The 14,083-nt window shown below is 39.1% G+C and overlaps 2 protein-coding genes across 2 annotated transcripts; both read left to right on the top strand.

Annotated features, from left to right (window-relative positions):
- Positions 1-700: 700 nt before the first annotated feature.
- Positions 701-8,593, top strand: AFG2B (AFG2 AAA ATPase homolog B). Its single transcript, XM_072870844.1, has 8 exons — positions 701-2,017; positions 3,090-3,275; positions 4,648-4,806; positions 5,307-5,516; positions 5,961-6,188; positions 6,300-6,434; positions 7,120-7,245; positions 7,929-8,593. Exons 1-8 carry the CDS (start codon positions 941-943, stop codon positions 8,079-8,081), a joined length of 2,274 nt encoding a protein of 757 aa, XP_072726945.1. The 5' UTR covers positions 701-940; the 3' UTR covers positions 8,082-8,593.
- A 1,543-nt stretch (positions 8,594-10,136) lies between these two features.
- C8H15orf48 (chromosome 8 C15orf48 homolog) lies at positions 10,137-12,757 on the top strand. The gene is made up of 5 exons (XM_072870852.1): positions 10,137-10,272; positions 10,372-10,432; positions 10,741-10,829; positions 11,590-11,650; positions 12,326-12,757. The coding sequence occupies exons 2-5, from the start codon at positions 10,391-10,393 to the stop codon at positions 12,392-12,394; spliced, it is 261 nt and encodes an 86-aa protein (XP_072726953.1). The 5' UTR covers positions 10,137-10,272; positions 10,372-10,390; the 3' UTR covers positions 12,395-12,757.
- Positions 12,758-14,083: the final 1,326 nt, after the last annotated feature.

Below are 14,083 nucleotides of genomic sequence, written 5' to 3'. Positions count from 1 at the left end.
TATCTTGTATCCCACAGTGCTGACATATCTCCTGGAAGGTTTTTATAAAAGTACTGCACAATTCATGGCACGATTTAAGAAGGCGCTGGACCAAAAAGTTATACAATTAGTTTTTCTTAAACACTGACTGAGCATTTGTCAGAGCAACATGCTACTACAGTTTTACCAATGAATAAATATCTGTGTCCTAATTACTTGTATCAGCAGCTTCTCAAGTCAATTGTCTGGCTCCCCACTTGTTCTTCTTAACCACCACCTACAGTTGACCCCAATCGCTGGTGAAAAAGGCACTATCCTGAGTCAAGGGAAGCATTGACAGGGAAAGCAGAAGCCCAACTTTCAGGAGCATGTTTAAGAATCGCCAACCCGACAAGCGGGAAGCGCTGAGGAGACGAAATGAGGGAGAGGAAATGAGGGAGGCGAGCGAGTCCCGCCAAGACCAGCTCTGTGGAGAACAAGCCGAGTGGCAACGAGGAGTGGGGTCAATCCATTTCGTCTGTGGGAAGAGGGTACAAGAAGCCGAGAGAGGGCTTACAGCCGGGCAGCCCGTCTCTAGGAGATAGTGTTCACCTCACAGACAGCGGTTTGACAGCCCTTCAAAAACGAACGCCCCCAGCGACGGCTGAGGAAAGACGGTATCCTGCCGCGCTGAGTCTCTGCCCTCTCAGTGCGCGTGCTCCGCTGTGGCGCATGCGCGGGGGGCGGTTCCGCAGCTGCCTGTCAGCGCGGCGCGGCCGTTGCGCGGGAGCCGCTGCGGCCCGGCCGGTCGGCCGCGGGGGTGCGAGTGGTGGGCGGCCGCTGTAGGCCCGGCAGGCCTGGCGCTGGCGGAGCGTGAGGCCCGCGGGAGGGCGAGGCGGGGTGAGTAAGGAGCTGGCCGGGGCCGCGCAGAGGAGGGGGGTTGTTGCCTCCTCTCGCGGAGGGAACGCCGCGCAAGTCCGCGATGGAGGCGTCAGCCTTAAAGCTGCTTCTCTTGGACCCGGGAGATGAAGGCACCCAGAGGTGCCGGATAGGACCTGCCACCCTCTCCTTCCTGGGAGCCAGGATCGGCGCCCCGCTGAGGATCTCTCTGCCTACCGGCTGCTGTTTGTGCACGGCGTGGCCCAGGCACGATTTGGCGGACGGGTACCTGCAGGTTGATCTGACCTGCAGAACCGCAGGTGTAACTGCAAGGGACCTAAAGGGCCTCACGCTGAACGTCGGCCAGCTGAAGCTTCTGGCGTATTGCCAGTTAAAAAAGGCGACTGTGAAAGTGGTCCTTAAGAGCTCTGCACTGAAAAAGTCAACTCCCAGAGCAGTGTTGCAGGAGACAATCAGAGAACTGCTAAGAAATGTTTATGTTTCACTTCATTTTGTTGTTACTGTTGCCCCAAGTCTAGAAAATCCCGTGGTGTATATTGAAATACTGTCTGTAGACCCTTTGATGGATGAAGCTGGACTGATAACCCCCCAAACAAGCATAAAAATTAAGGAGGTGGTCACTTTTGAATGGTACAGACATTTATCAGAAGACACTGCAAAAACTTCAATTGCAGGACTAGATGATGTTGGAAAGTCTTTGAAAGAAATGATTGATCTGCCTTTCCGCTTCCCAAAAACTTTTAAGAAGCTAAGGGTTTCTGTCCCTAATGGAGTGCTATTAATAGGCCCCCCAGGTGTAGGGAAAACTCTTATGGTAAAGGCAGTAGCAAAAGAAGTGGGTGCATATCTGTTTTGCATCAGTGGTCCAGCCCTCTATGGTTCAAGACCAGGAGAAAGTGAAGAGAATTTGCGAAAAGTCTTTGAAAAGGGCAGAGAAATGTCGTGTGAAGGCCCAACCATTCTCTTTATTGATGAAGTTGACTCTTTATGCCCAAAGCGAGGAAGTTCAAACAATGCTCCTGAAGATCGTATTGTTGCTCAGTTGCTAACACTACTGGATGGTGTAGGTAGTGAGAGTAAGATGGTCATTATGGCAGCAACGAACAGGCCTGATGCCTTAGACCCCGCACTGAGAAGACCTGGCAGATTTGACAGAGAGGTAAGCAGACCCTGTTATTCATATACTCTCTTTTTTTCTTTCCTGTTTGAGGTGGAGCAGGCAGCAGTTAATAAAGTAATTTTTTTTTTTAATGTCTACTAGTCACATTTAATACTGGGATTCCACAGGCTTGAGATGTGTGTCTTGTTTATTTCTTTAGATTGCTGCAGCTTGGGTAAGGTAGGGAGCACGTTTTACTCAGGAAACTGAGAGCTCCAAATACTTGAAAATGGAAAGGAGGAGTCTTTATGCTTCTTTATCATAAAGACAGGGACCTGTTCTTGAAGGTTTTCTTTTGCTTACAGATGCTTAGCATTACAGACTTAGATTTTTCTCATTTAAATCCCAGATTGAAGAGTTGTGCACCTGTCCTTAAAAGTTTATTGTGACAGAGAACTAGCAACCTGCTGTGTCAAAAATTCTATTCAGATTTCAGTAACAGAGGCTAGGTCTACTCTTGAAAACTTTTGCTAACTTAATGATCAAAAGAAGAAAGAACACATGCAGTTATGCAACGCACAATGCATTTGCTTGTATTGTTTATTTTGCTGGCTAAATGCACTCCTGGGTCATCCAGTTTGGTCAAGTTCTTTAATGCTTTCACAATTATAATATTCGTTATTTTCCAGGATTTATAGATTATTGAGATTTTTTTTTTTATGGCAGCATTTTACCAGCTTTTTAATAATGTATGAATGTTTATCTAATTGATTTTTTTCTTTTGGATGAATCTAATTCAGCCTTTGTGATGCAAGGAGATTATTATTCCAGTGTTGAAACTACCTTAAAATAGGATTTGATGGAGACTAGCTGACAGTGTCTTATGAACAACTGTTTATGCAAACACTGTTCACTTGGAAACTAAGTGTAAATGAAGGGTATGTTAAGTATTTGTCATTTGTATAGTGCTGCTAATAAGTTTATTGTAAAATTCTTTAGTTGCAGTATAAGTATGTATACATATTCAGTAAGCAGTATAAAGCAGAGAAAACCTTGCTTGCCTAGGTCTATAAAATAAGAGGAATATAGCAAAATATCTACTTAAATTTTTTGTTTATTATATTTGGTTTAGGTGATTATTGGGACACCAACACTTAGACAGAGAAGATCTATCCTGCAGTTGCTTACATCTAGTATGCCGATTTCTACAGACGTTGATTTGGTTAAACTGGCAGAAATGACAACTGGGTATGTTGGAGCTGACCTTACAGCACTCTGCAGAGAAGCTGCTATGCAGGCTGTGTTCCACAGCTCTTTGGTATGGTTGCAAATTAGTCAAGAAGAATGTCACTAATAATATGTACCACCCTTTCCTTATTAATACTCGGCTTTACCTGAAAAGCTCAACAAGTTGAAGAACTCACAAATTAAAATACTGAAAATCACCAAGTGTGTTATAAATGTAAATACATCATTTCACTAGTCCTTTCAGTTCTCACCTGAAAAGACTATTTTCTCCTTTCTGGATGAAAAGCTTTGCCAAAATCTTATCTTTTTAGGATTGTGCAAAGCAGAGATTTTTAGTCTTTTTGGCAAACTAAACTATAATGTCCACCAAAGCTCTCTTTTGAAGCTCTCACTGATTTAGAATTCTACTTCTTAATAATAACTTCAAATTAAAGTTTAGGTTGACACATAAATATATAATTGCTAGTGATAATAACTATTATCATTTGGGTTGTATGGCTGGATATAACATTGTTACAGACACAAGGTATAAAACTGCCCAGTGTGCAGAAATTTAACTTCTTCAATATTATAGATAGGGAATTAGAGAATTGCTGTTTCTTAATATTCTTTCTGTCTGTTCTGACTTTCACAAGAATTGTGACGTGTATGTTTGCTGTGGTTTTTCATCTGGAACAGCTGAGCAGAAGTTTAAAGCCAGATCCGCAACATTTCCAGAGTCAGATCATCTACAGAGAACCTGCCATTCTCCATAGATGCTCTGACTCTGGAAATCTTGCAGATTCACTCGGGGGGTAGAAGGAAGAGAACACTGTATTTCTACAACTTCCATCTCCTGCAGTTATCTTACAAATATTGAAAATAATAAAATAATTTGAGCTTGGTATCCCAGAAAGAAATAGATGGACAAATGAAAATAATGAATAAGTAGATGGCCTATTTGCCTTGAGAACTGCAAGCTCCTTTGTAAAATACATCTTAGTTCTGTTACTGCATCTGTAGTTTAATAATGGTATTTTCTAGCCTATTTGAGATAAAGTACCTTACTTTCTCCAGTATGTGGTGAAAATGGATGTTAGAACATTTTTATTTGTATTCAAGAGAATCTAGGAACCGGTGTGTAGTAACCCTGAAACTAGCAACCATTTGATTTAGCAGATCACTCTGTAATGGAGCTATAATTTAGGGAAAAACAATAGTATCCTCTAAAACATTAATTTATGTTAAAATTGTTTTTTCCTGTATAAAACCTTGCCACTAAAGAGATTAAATTCTACTTTGTGTTACATCTTTGTGTCTGCAGTGCTGAAGCTTGTTAGGGCAGGAATTTGCTTCTTTATTAGTTGCACTTGGCCTTTTGTGAAATGTTTTTGCATACTAATGCAGCATTATAAGTTATTATGTAAAAATATTGTTAATATGCTTTATATGGGTTTATCCAGGATTCAGCTGAAACAGTAATTAACATGGCAGATTTCCAAGAAACTTTTAAAAGAATTCAACCATCCTCTTTTCGAAGTGCGATTGGACTAACAGAGTGTAAACCTGTCACTTGGGAGCAAATTGGTGGTCTTGAAGATGTGAAATTAAAGTTAAAACAGGTAACGTATAAAATACATTTAGATAAACAGCTAAACATGTCCTCTGAGGTATTTTGTATGCTACATTATAGAAATCAATTCTCTTGAAAATTACCTGATTATAAATTGTATTTTAGACATTTTTAATGCTACATTAAGTTATTAATGTATCGTTGTAAACAAGATACCACCACCAAATGTAATATCATGGGAAAAATAGCATGTTTTCCAGTAGCTGAAAAACATTCAATTTGCAGCCAGATTATTTGTCCATTCCTGAATTTGTAGTCAGAGATGGCTCTTGCATATCATCTCTCAAGGGTTGCCTTTTGTTCTGTTTGAGACTCAGAGGGAACTTTAAGAAGGGGGTGTTATATGAAGGAAGACCAAATTAGTATTCTCTGATTTCAAATTAATGTTTGTACCAAGGAGAGGAAATAATGTGCTCAGCAATTTTATTGGTTGCTTATGAACTCTAGTTTCATTACTAAGAATGTCATCCCTTTTTTATGTATTGACAGAGTATTGAGTGGCCTATGAAATTTCCTCAGGCATTTGCTAGGATGGGTCTGTCTCATCCAAAGGGTATTCTTCTCTATGGGCCATCAGGGTGTGCCAAAACCACACTGGTGAAGGCTGTGGCCACAAGTTGTCGCTGTTCCTTTCTCTCTGTAAGTGGTGCTGACCTTTTCTCACCTTATGTTGGCGATTCAGAGAAGATTTTGTCTCAGGTACAGTTTTTAATTTGTATAAGGTCTATAGTTCACTTTTGCTTGATTTTTGTAAAGTATTAGTTAGGCCTAAATTTTGTTATTGAAAAGATGATGGTTAAAGCTCTCCTCTGATTATGAAATAGAAATGGCTTACAGATTCACATTTATATGAACCGAGAATCTAGCCCTAAAACGATACTAGTTTTAAACTTTGAAAATATTGCTACCCTTTTGTTTTCAGTTCACTTAAGAATTTAAGTAAGAAGCAGAATTTGCATATGGTAAACGTAAGCCAGAATGGCTCTTGTGAATCTTTATGAATGTATCTTTAAAGTTAAGTAAGTAAAATACAGAGTATTTACAGAGTAATACAGAGTAAAATACAGAGTAAATAGGTATTTTCACCTTACCTGATAGAATGTACGTATTAACATTTTACTTTATTAATCAAAACAAAAAAAGGTTTTTCGCCAAGCAAGAGCAAATACTCCAGCAATAATATTCCTAGATGAGATTGATTCTATCTTGGGATCTCGGTCACACTGCAAAACTGGCCATGGTGTCTCAGAGCGGGTTCTTTCTGTTCTTCTCAATGAGTTGGATGGCATTGGGCTGAAAGTCACAGAAAGAAGAGGAAGCAAACTACAGCTTGAGGGTCAATGTCAAGAACAAAGTGATGAGGAAAGAAAGGTATTTATGTTCCCTTTTTTTATATAGGAAGAATGATAAATGCTGTCCAGTTACTCCAAAAATATGTCTTAACCATGTTGCACTAATTTGTTTATATCATCTCTTACTCAGCTAGAATTTCAGGAAACTTTTAACAAAGATTTCATGGTGGTTGCTGCAACAAATAGACCAGATATGTTGGATGATGCCTTATTGCGTCCTGGAAGGCTAGACAAGGTGATCTATATTCCACCTCCAGATCTGAAGGTGATGTATTACAAATCTATACGTGGCTTTAAATGGAGAGATATTAATTGCCAGCATACTTTACTTATAAGGGGGCATATTACTGTAATATATATAATAATTAATGGATGATTCACTGAAGATTAGTCGCCAAACTCAAAGTACAATGAAGAAGTTTAAAAAGCAATAATTATATTTGTAATTCAAACACCAGTAACATTTTAACTAGTCTATGTAGTTATACTATTGCGTATAGAAAATAGACACAATCTGGAATAATTCTGTATTTGCAAAATCAAGCTGCAGTTTAGGAAGTACCATAACAAGTTGACTGTCCTTGCTTCAAATCATTCTTGTGCCCTGTTCTCAAGGGTAGTGTAGCTACTTGTCCTGAGCTTCCCAAAAAAAAGAGTTGACCCAAAGCAGGCCATATATGGGCTCTTCAGTCAAAAATATTGCTTTCATGAAGTAATGAATAACTGTGAGTAACAGACTTCAACAGATGAGCTAATACTTACTCTTATGGTTATGGTTATCTCCATTAATAGCATTTTATTCACTATTCCGTGAAAAACATGTAGTTTTGGTTTTAATACTCTTCTGGATTTTCCTTAGCTCTAATTTCAGATGTTGTACTGCTTTGGAGAGGGATTAATTATTGGTTTGTTTGGTTTTGTTTTCTTATATGATATGTACCAACTTACAGGGAAGGCTTTCCATTTTGAAAATCTGCACAGAAAAAATTCCATTAGATACTGATGTGTCATTACAAGATGTGGCAGTCCTAACAGACCTCTTCTCTGGAGCAGATATTGAAAATCTGTGCAAGGAGGTAAGAAATATTCATGGTTAATCTGTGAAATAAACTGTAAATGAAACCCTTCAATGGAAAAGAGAGCTAAGTCATAGATGTTACCAAGCCATCTGTAGTACGGATTCTTTCACAGTTTGCAATGAAAATACAGAGACAATGAGTAAAACAGAAAAACTGAACAAGGGATAATTCTTTAAATAAAAAAGCCAAATAAGAATAAAGGCTTTCTGTGATAATTTACTAGAAGTTAAGGAACTGTACTATCCTTTGTTTCCCATGGCCCTTTCTAATCCAAGTTCACATCTAGATGAATTGTATTCTGTGTACTGCAAGCAACTGCAGCATTTTTAGCTGAAATTAGGGTGTACTGTCAAGGCTAGAGAGAAGAAAACTAAGATAACTCCGTAAGTATTTGAGATAAGTTATATAAAAGAGAGAAGACTAGGAAGAAAATCCAAAAATATAAGTAATCAAGGATATATTGTCTAACCCAGACAAAAAAGTTAATTAAAAAGTTATAGTAATCTTATCTGATGTTTATCTATTGTTAAATAACCATAAATAATACAATGCTGTTTTCAGATGCTTTACCTAAAATTTGATTTAATGTAAAATATTTTAGAATACTTAGAATAACTTATTTGCAACTTAGAACATGATAAGCACTTCAAGTTTTTTCTGTTTTTCTTTTTCTTTTAAAGGCTGCTTTGTTGGCATTGCAAGAGAATGGACTTGAAGCAACTGCCGTAAAACACGAGCATTTTGTAAAATCACTGAGGACTGTAAAACCATCCTTAAACATAAAAGACTTGGAATTTTATGAAAAAATTTATAATCAAGAATTAGCCTCTTGAATCAAAAAGGAGTGATGTGGCATAGGTATTTTAAAATATATTACGAAGACTTTGCAATGGCTTATATCTCTCCTGCTTTTTAATACTGTACTTACTGTACTTTGTATGAAATACAGTAAAATTTCACTTGTGAAAAATCTGTGATCTCAGTAATGAAGAATAAATTAAAATCTTGTTTGCTTTAGCTAGGTTTCCATCTGATGAAACGAGTAATTGAGATACTTAGATAAAGCACTGTGGAACAGCTTAGTGTTACTGTAGATTTCCTAGTTTTCAGTACAAACAGTGGTATAATAGGAGTATTTAATTTAAAATGTGTTGGGAAGTCTCCAAAGGACAGTGAATATTGAAAAAATAGAAAAGTTTTCAGAATGTTAAATAGGAGGAAGTAAGTCCCATACTATATAAAATGTAAGGTGTTTTATATGTGCGTATTGACAGGCTTGCTTTCTTACGAGCAGATTCCAAAATACATGGCAGTGAAAAGGTTGTCAGTGCTTAATACCTTGTTGTAAGAGTCTGGGTTTTTTGGAATAATTTTAGATCAGTTATTGCTTACCATACAAACATTTGGATTGAGTAAGCAGATGCTGAGTAAGTCTGTAATCAGTTCAAACTATAACAATTTCTTCTTTAGAGAAGGGAGTTTGCTTTATAACAGTTTCTGCAGAATTCTTTTCTCCACCCAACCATTCTTTGTCAATATATTTTTGTAAGTCATCTTCTAAAATACACAGATATATCAAAGGAAATTGTTATTACATGTATGCAAGTGTGCATTTTAACTTACCAGGGTAGGAAGTTTTTAATTATTTTCTCCTTTTCCCCACAAAAATGCTTGTGAACAAAATACTCCACTGTCAAAGATAGTTTCTTATTTCAGCTGAGGTTCTTAAGTTATAAACCCATTAACAAATATTTTTTTCTCATAACAGGGACACTAGGGGCTGCACTGTGGTGCAGTTTACAGTGAGATGGATCACAAAAGGAAGTTCCAAGGCAGTTAGTGACTGCGGAGGGCAAAGGGGAGTAGTAGAAGCTGTTGGAACTTAGGAAAGGGTTCAGATATAAACGACTGTCCTACAGCTTGGTGGCTTTGATCACCATTTCCTAAGGAAGGACCATCCTGCTGCTTTATTGCTGGCAACAAGTAGGCCAGTGCCACTGAATTTCCCAAACACCCAAAGGTTTCTCAGCAGCAGGGCTGGAGATGAAGTATAAAAACCTTCCAGGTAACTCTCCATTTTGCTTCCCAGTGTTTGAGAGTGCTGCTTTAGAATTGCCAGACCTGAAAGTTGTTAGGACAGCAAAATGCTGTCAGCTCTTTCATGTCAAAGATGCTGCTGCTTAACTTCTACACTCGCTCCCTAGAAGGACCAACAGAGCTAATTGTGCCCTGTCGTGTCCCCTCCTTGCTACAGGGAGCCAGCAGAGCATCAGCAAAGGCAACCTCTCCTTCCTCTTACTGCTTTCCACTGGGGAAGAGGGAAAGGGAGAAACAGATTTGCAGGAGGAGCGTGCTGGCACCATGCACCTCCAGCCTGCCCCTGGTAAGAGTTTTTCTCAGACAAGGGAGGCGATAGGAGCTGCATAACACAGCAGAGTGATGGGAACCTGGGCCGAGTTAGGCTTTTGTTGCAGCAAAAGGGGACGGAGTGAAATTGGGCTCCTGTTTGTCACTACACGCACTTTGCCGAGCTCTGAAGAGAGGCAGGCCAAGGCCTTGCCTGTGCATTTGCCTGGACACGCTGTTCTTTAGGCAACTGGCTGGAGAAGGGGACAAACAAGAAGGCAAAGGAGAAATGGAGAAGCAAGGTTTGAGAAATGCAGTAACCGAGAGAGAAGGAGTTGCGGGAAGAGCACACGCCGCATCCTCCGCTGCCTCGGGCAGCTCCCTTTTGAGACCTGCGCTCCTCTGCGCCTGCCCGCCGCGGGCCGGAGGGCGGCGCTGCTCGCCCGCGGGCGGCTCCCCGCGCCGGCCGCCGGGGGGCGCCCTCCCTGCTTCTGCCTGCCTGCCCTGCCGGCGGGGCGCGGGCTGAGGGGCGCTGCGCGGCGGGCGGCCGTCCCGCCTACGTGACTTGGGGCACAGCCAAGGTTCACGGGCGTTGCTGGGCGTATATAACGCGGAGGGCACGCTCTCCCGGCGCTGGCGTCCTTCGGCAGCGCTGCCGGTCCTTCTCTGCTCTGCCAGGTAACGGAGGCGTCGTGCCCTCTCTCCCGGGGCCGAGCTCTCGCAGCCTGCGGGGGGGTCCCGGCCCGGGGTGCAGTAACAGGGAACCGTTTGTTCCAGGTCCGCAGCCGCAGCGAGGATGAACACGAGCTTCTTCCAGATACTAAAAGCAAAAAAAGAAGTAAGTTTGCTAGAGACATTGGTTCTGCAATAAACCCCTTCAGCGAGGGGATGCCGGCTGGCTCAAGCAGGTGCACAGGGCTTGCCATTTAATAACGAGCACCTTATGGAGGAAATCGTGATAGCGAGGGATGCCTGTGAGTTAAAATTCGTGCATTGAAAGTGAGGTGGTATGAATAGTAGTATAGAGGTAATACACCTGAGCAGGTAATTGCATCTTAATTCCTTGTAACTCTCACTCCCCCTATTCATGGTTCGGTAGCCAGGACACTAGTTCTTAAACTCTTTTCTCCATTTTATGTCTTTCAGCTCATTCCCCTGGTTGGAGTAGTGTCCTTTGCAGCAGTTGGGGCGCTCTCTTTTTCTGCTTATTCCCTGTTCAGCAAATCCGATGTGATGTAAGCAAAATACTGCTTGGAGTTTACCCTAACCTTTGTTCAACAGAGATATTTGACCATCATGTTTTGGGCCAAAAAAAAAAATATCTATGTGGATGTTCCAGACCACTGGTAATGACTAAGATATCTGCAGATCGTAAATACTGAAGAAATTAATTAATTTGGAGCGTAGTCCACATTTCCTAACTTTTGATTTCATTTTTTCTTTTCTTTAGGTGTAATAGGCTTTTAATGTTCTTACGAAGAATTTCAAATAATCAGATAGGTAGATGACATGCAGATATGTTGCAGCCAGGCTATTGACTTGTATATAAAGAACAGCATTTGATAATATGAACTTACAGTAAGTTAATATTTTAATGGGTTGGCTAATAATTGGAGCTAAGTCCTATACTCTTTAAGCTTTTGGGAATTTTTATATTTATTTTAAAGTGATTGGAATAGACATTTTAGCTGTCAGGGTAAGAATCCTGACAGCTTTTTCTCTGTGTCTTTATTCACTTTTGATTTTTCAGCTTGCATCCCTTACGATAACACATTATACTTGAACAATGTTGGCTTGTTTGGTGCTTTGGAAGCTGCAAATAAAGCAAGCCATCATTGATTCCTACCCAGAATTTAAAACAAACCTGTAAACTTGTGTTTCAGGGAACTACTTACATGTATAGTTCTACTGATGATAGACTGCTCATATAAGAAAAATTTGTGCAAGATCACACCCTAAAACATAGTACCGGTTTTGCTTTATCTTCTCTTAAAGCATTAACAAGAGTGGCAATCCGGAACCATGGGAAACTGTCGATCCTACCAAGCCTCAGAAGGTAATTTGTACAAATAATATAGTTGGTACACATAGCATATATTTCCAACACAATGAATAACTTCATTTAAACATGTAAGGACAAGCAAAATATTAGTGAGGAAACAAATGTAAAGCTGACATACATCTATTTAAAAGTGGAACTAACTGCTTATTCCATTACTTTATGTAAAGTATTTTCCGTGTGTTACTTAATGATAGGGATTCGACTATTACATTCTAGATCTGATCCTGAATTTATGGCGTACTTCTGGTTGGTGTTCCCCCCCCCCCCCCAACATCCATTTACTCAATTCCATTGATAACAGTGGAAATTTGGAGTATAGAGGAAATGCTGTTTATCCTTTCCTTGTTCCTGAATTACAAAATTGACTAAGAATGTTTTTGAGTACTGCAGCCTGAAGGAAAAAAATCTTAGTTTAGTAGAGCATCTAGGATAAGGAAAAATAAAATTATTTGGCATTATTACTTTTTTAATATCCAAGTGATTTTGTTCAACAAATTATTAAATATGTCATCAGTTGCTATTTTTGCTTACTTCTGAAAGGAAAATGTAAAGCTACTAGGAATCCTTCACTGATAAGTTGATATATGATATGGGGAGGGGTGGGAATGGAGTAAACGCTCACTGGGACTTTGCTAATTTCTTTCATATTTTCCTTTGAATTTCTTCCAGCTATTAACAATCCATCAGAAATGGAAACCTATAGAAGAGCTGGAAAATGTCAGAAAGCTTACGAAGTGACAAGTTTCTGTTGCCTCAAAAAGGTACCCTATGAATCTAGTGGAATCACTTCTGCACAAACTTGACTACTGAAATCAGTGTGCGGAAATGCTTCTGCTACATTTTTAGGGTCTCCCTACATTTTTTGGACTCTGGATGAGGAGTTTCATGTTGCCTTAGAAGTTGGCATACAACATCCACACAGTCCAAAAATCTGTCTCAAATACTCATTTTCAGTAGGCATTTGATGTCAAATGTTGAATATTCAGATGGTAGTTATAGATGGAAAAAGCCTTCACACTTTTTGTAGAATTTTGTTTTTCTCAAAATACATTAATTTTGTAATTTTACATATTTTTAATAAAACATTTTAAATTTTTACAATGTTCCATGTACATTCCATAAATGGAGATTACCCAAAAGCCCTTCTGAATTGGGATTCCTCGTCTGCTCCCTCTCTATATGGTATTTCAATGCTGTACACAGACCAAATAGTCATCATAGCCAGAGGATGTCTTTGTATGGCAACATATGTGGTCATAAAGTATACTTGCATTCATTTTCTATGTTAGATGTGATGACAATTTAAGTCAAAACTAACATTCTGCTGCTAATACTAAAACACATGTGCTAACCTTAACCCACTGAGGAGTCCAATAGGTTATTTAAGGGTATATTTGAGACTGCAGGATTAGAATATAAGAATTAAGCATGCCTAAAAGGGAATTGGAAATGAGATAATTTCTGTTGTATTTAAATATTGTTTGTGTTTAAATTTAGAAAAAGTTACTAGAATTAGGAAACTTACATTATCTAAAACTAATTACATAATGTTAATTTCTTCTTTTGGGGCAAGGTAGTGCATGTGCAAGCTCAAATGGACTGCACAGTTAACAATATTTTTAAACATTTCTAGATACATGCTATTAGGGACATCTGCTTTAACAAAGAGAAAATAACAGATTAAAATTAGGAATTACTCTATTGGAGTCATTAGGAATTACTCTATGCAGCGGGAAGAGACAGTTCCTTTTTAAGCATCTGTGTGTTTTCTTGTGGGTTGGCCAGGCAAAGAATGTAATAGGCAGACCCCCAGTAAATTAATGAGGCAATATATGCATCCAGTGGTAGAACAGTCTTTTGTGGATATTTTCTGTATGTGTCCCCTTCCAAGTAGTTTTACAATATATTATACAGTTTCTTTTACAATGGATGTTAAGAATGCATATTGCTTTCTGTGAGGAAGAAAGCAAAAGTGAAACAACTGCTAACTGGAAAGTCCCCATAAGTAATAGTGAAGTGCTTTAGGTCACTCTGCTGCAGCAAAAACAAAACTTAAGTTAGTAAAGCTGTCTCCTGAGTTTAAAGGTAGCTTGGCTTCAGAAGCTTTATGTTTTCTTCAGATTTATTGATGCTGAGGGAAAAAAAAAAAGTTAAAATGTTATTTTATCTCATACTTGTGTGCAGATGCAGCATAAATATTTATCAAGTAAGAATGACTCAGCAGCATTTATGTGTAAGAGTGAGAGGAGCTATGACATTTCAGAATACATTCTTAGCTTTCATTTTAAGGAATGCCATTACAAGATGATTCGATAGCATATAACCACAAAAATCCAGTGCTCTGAGGAATACAAGTTTTAAGTATTTTAATAGAGATATATTTTTAAATATGTTCTGTAAGTTATTCTGTATTTCCGTATTTTTACT

Source organism: Ciconia boyciana, chromosome 8 (genome assembly GCF_034638445.1).
Source record: "Ciconia boyciana chromosome 8, ASM3463844v1, whole genome shotgun sequence".
Taxonomy (NCBI): Eukaryota; Metazoa; Chordata; class Aves; order Ciconiiformes; family Ciconiidae; genus Ciconia; species Ciconia boyciana.
The sequence above is the reverse complement of the archived record's forward strand: the minus strand, read 5'-3'. Positions and strand labels throughout refer to the sequence as shown.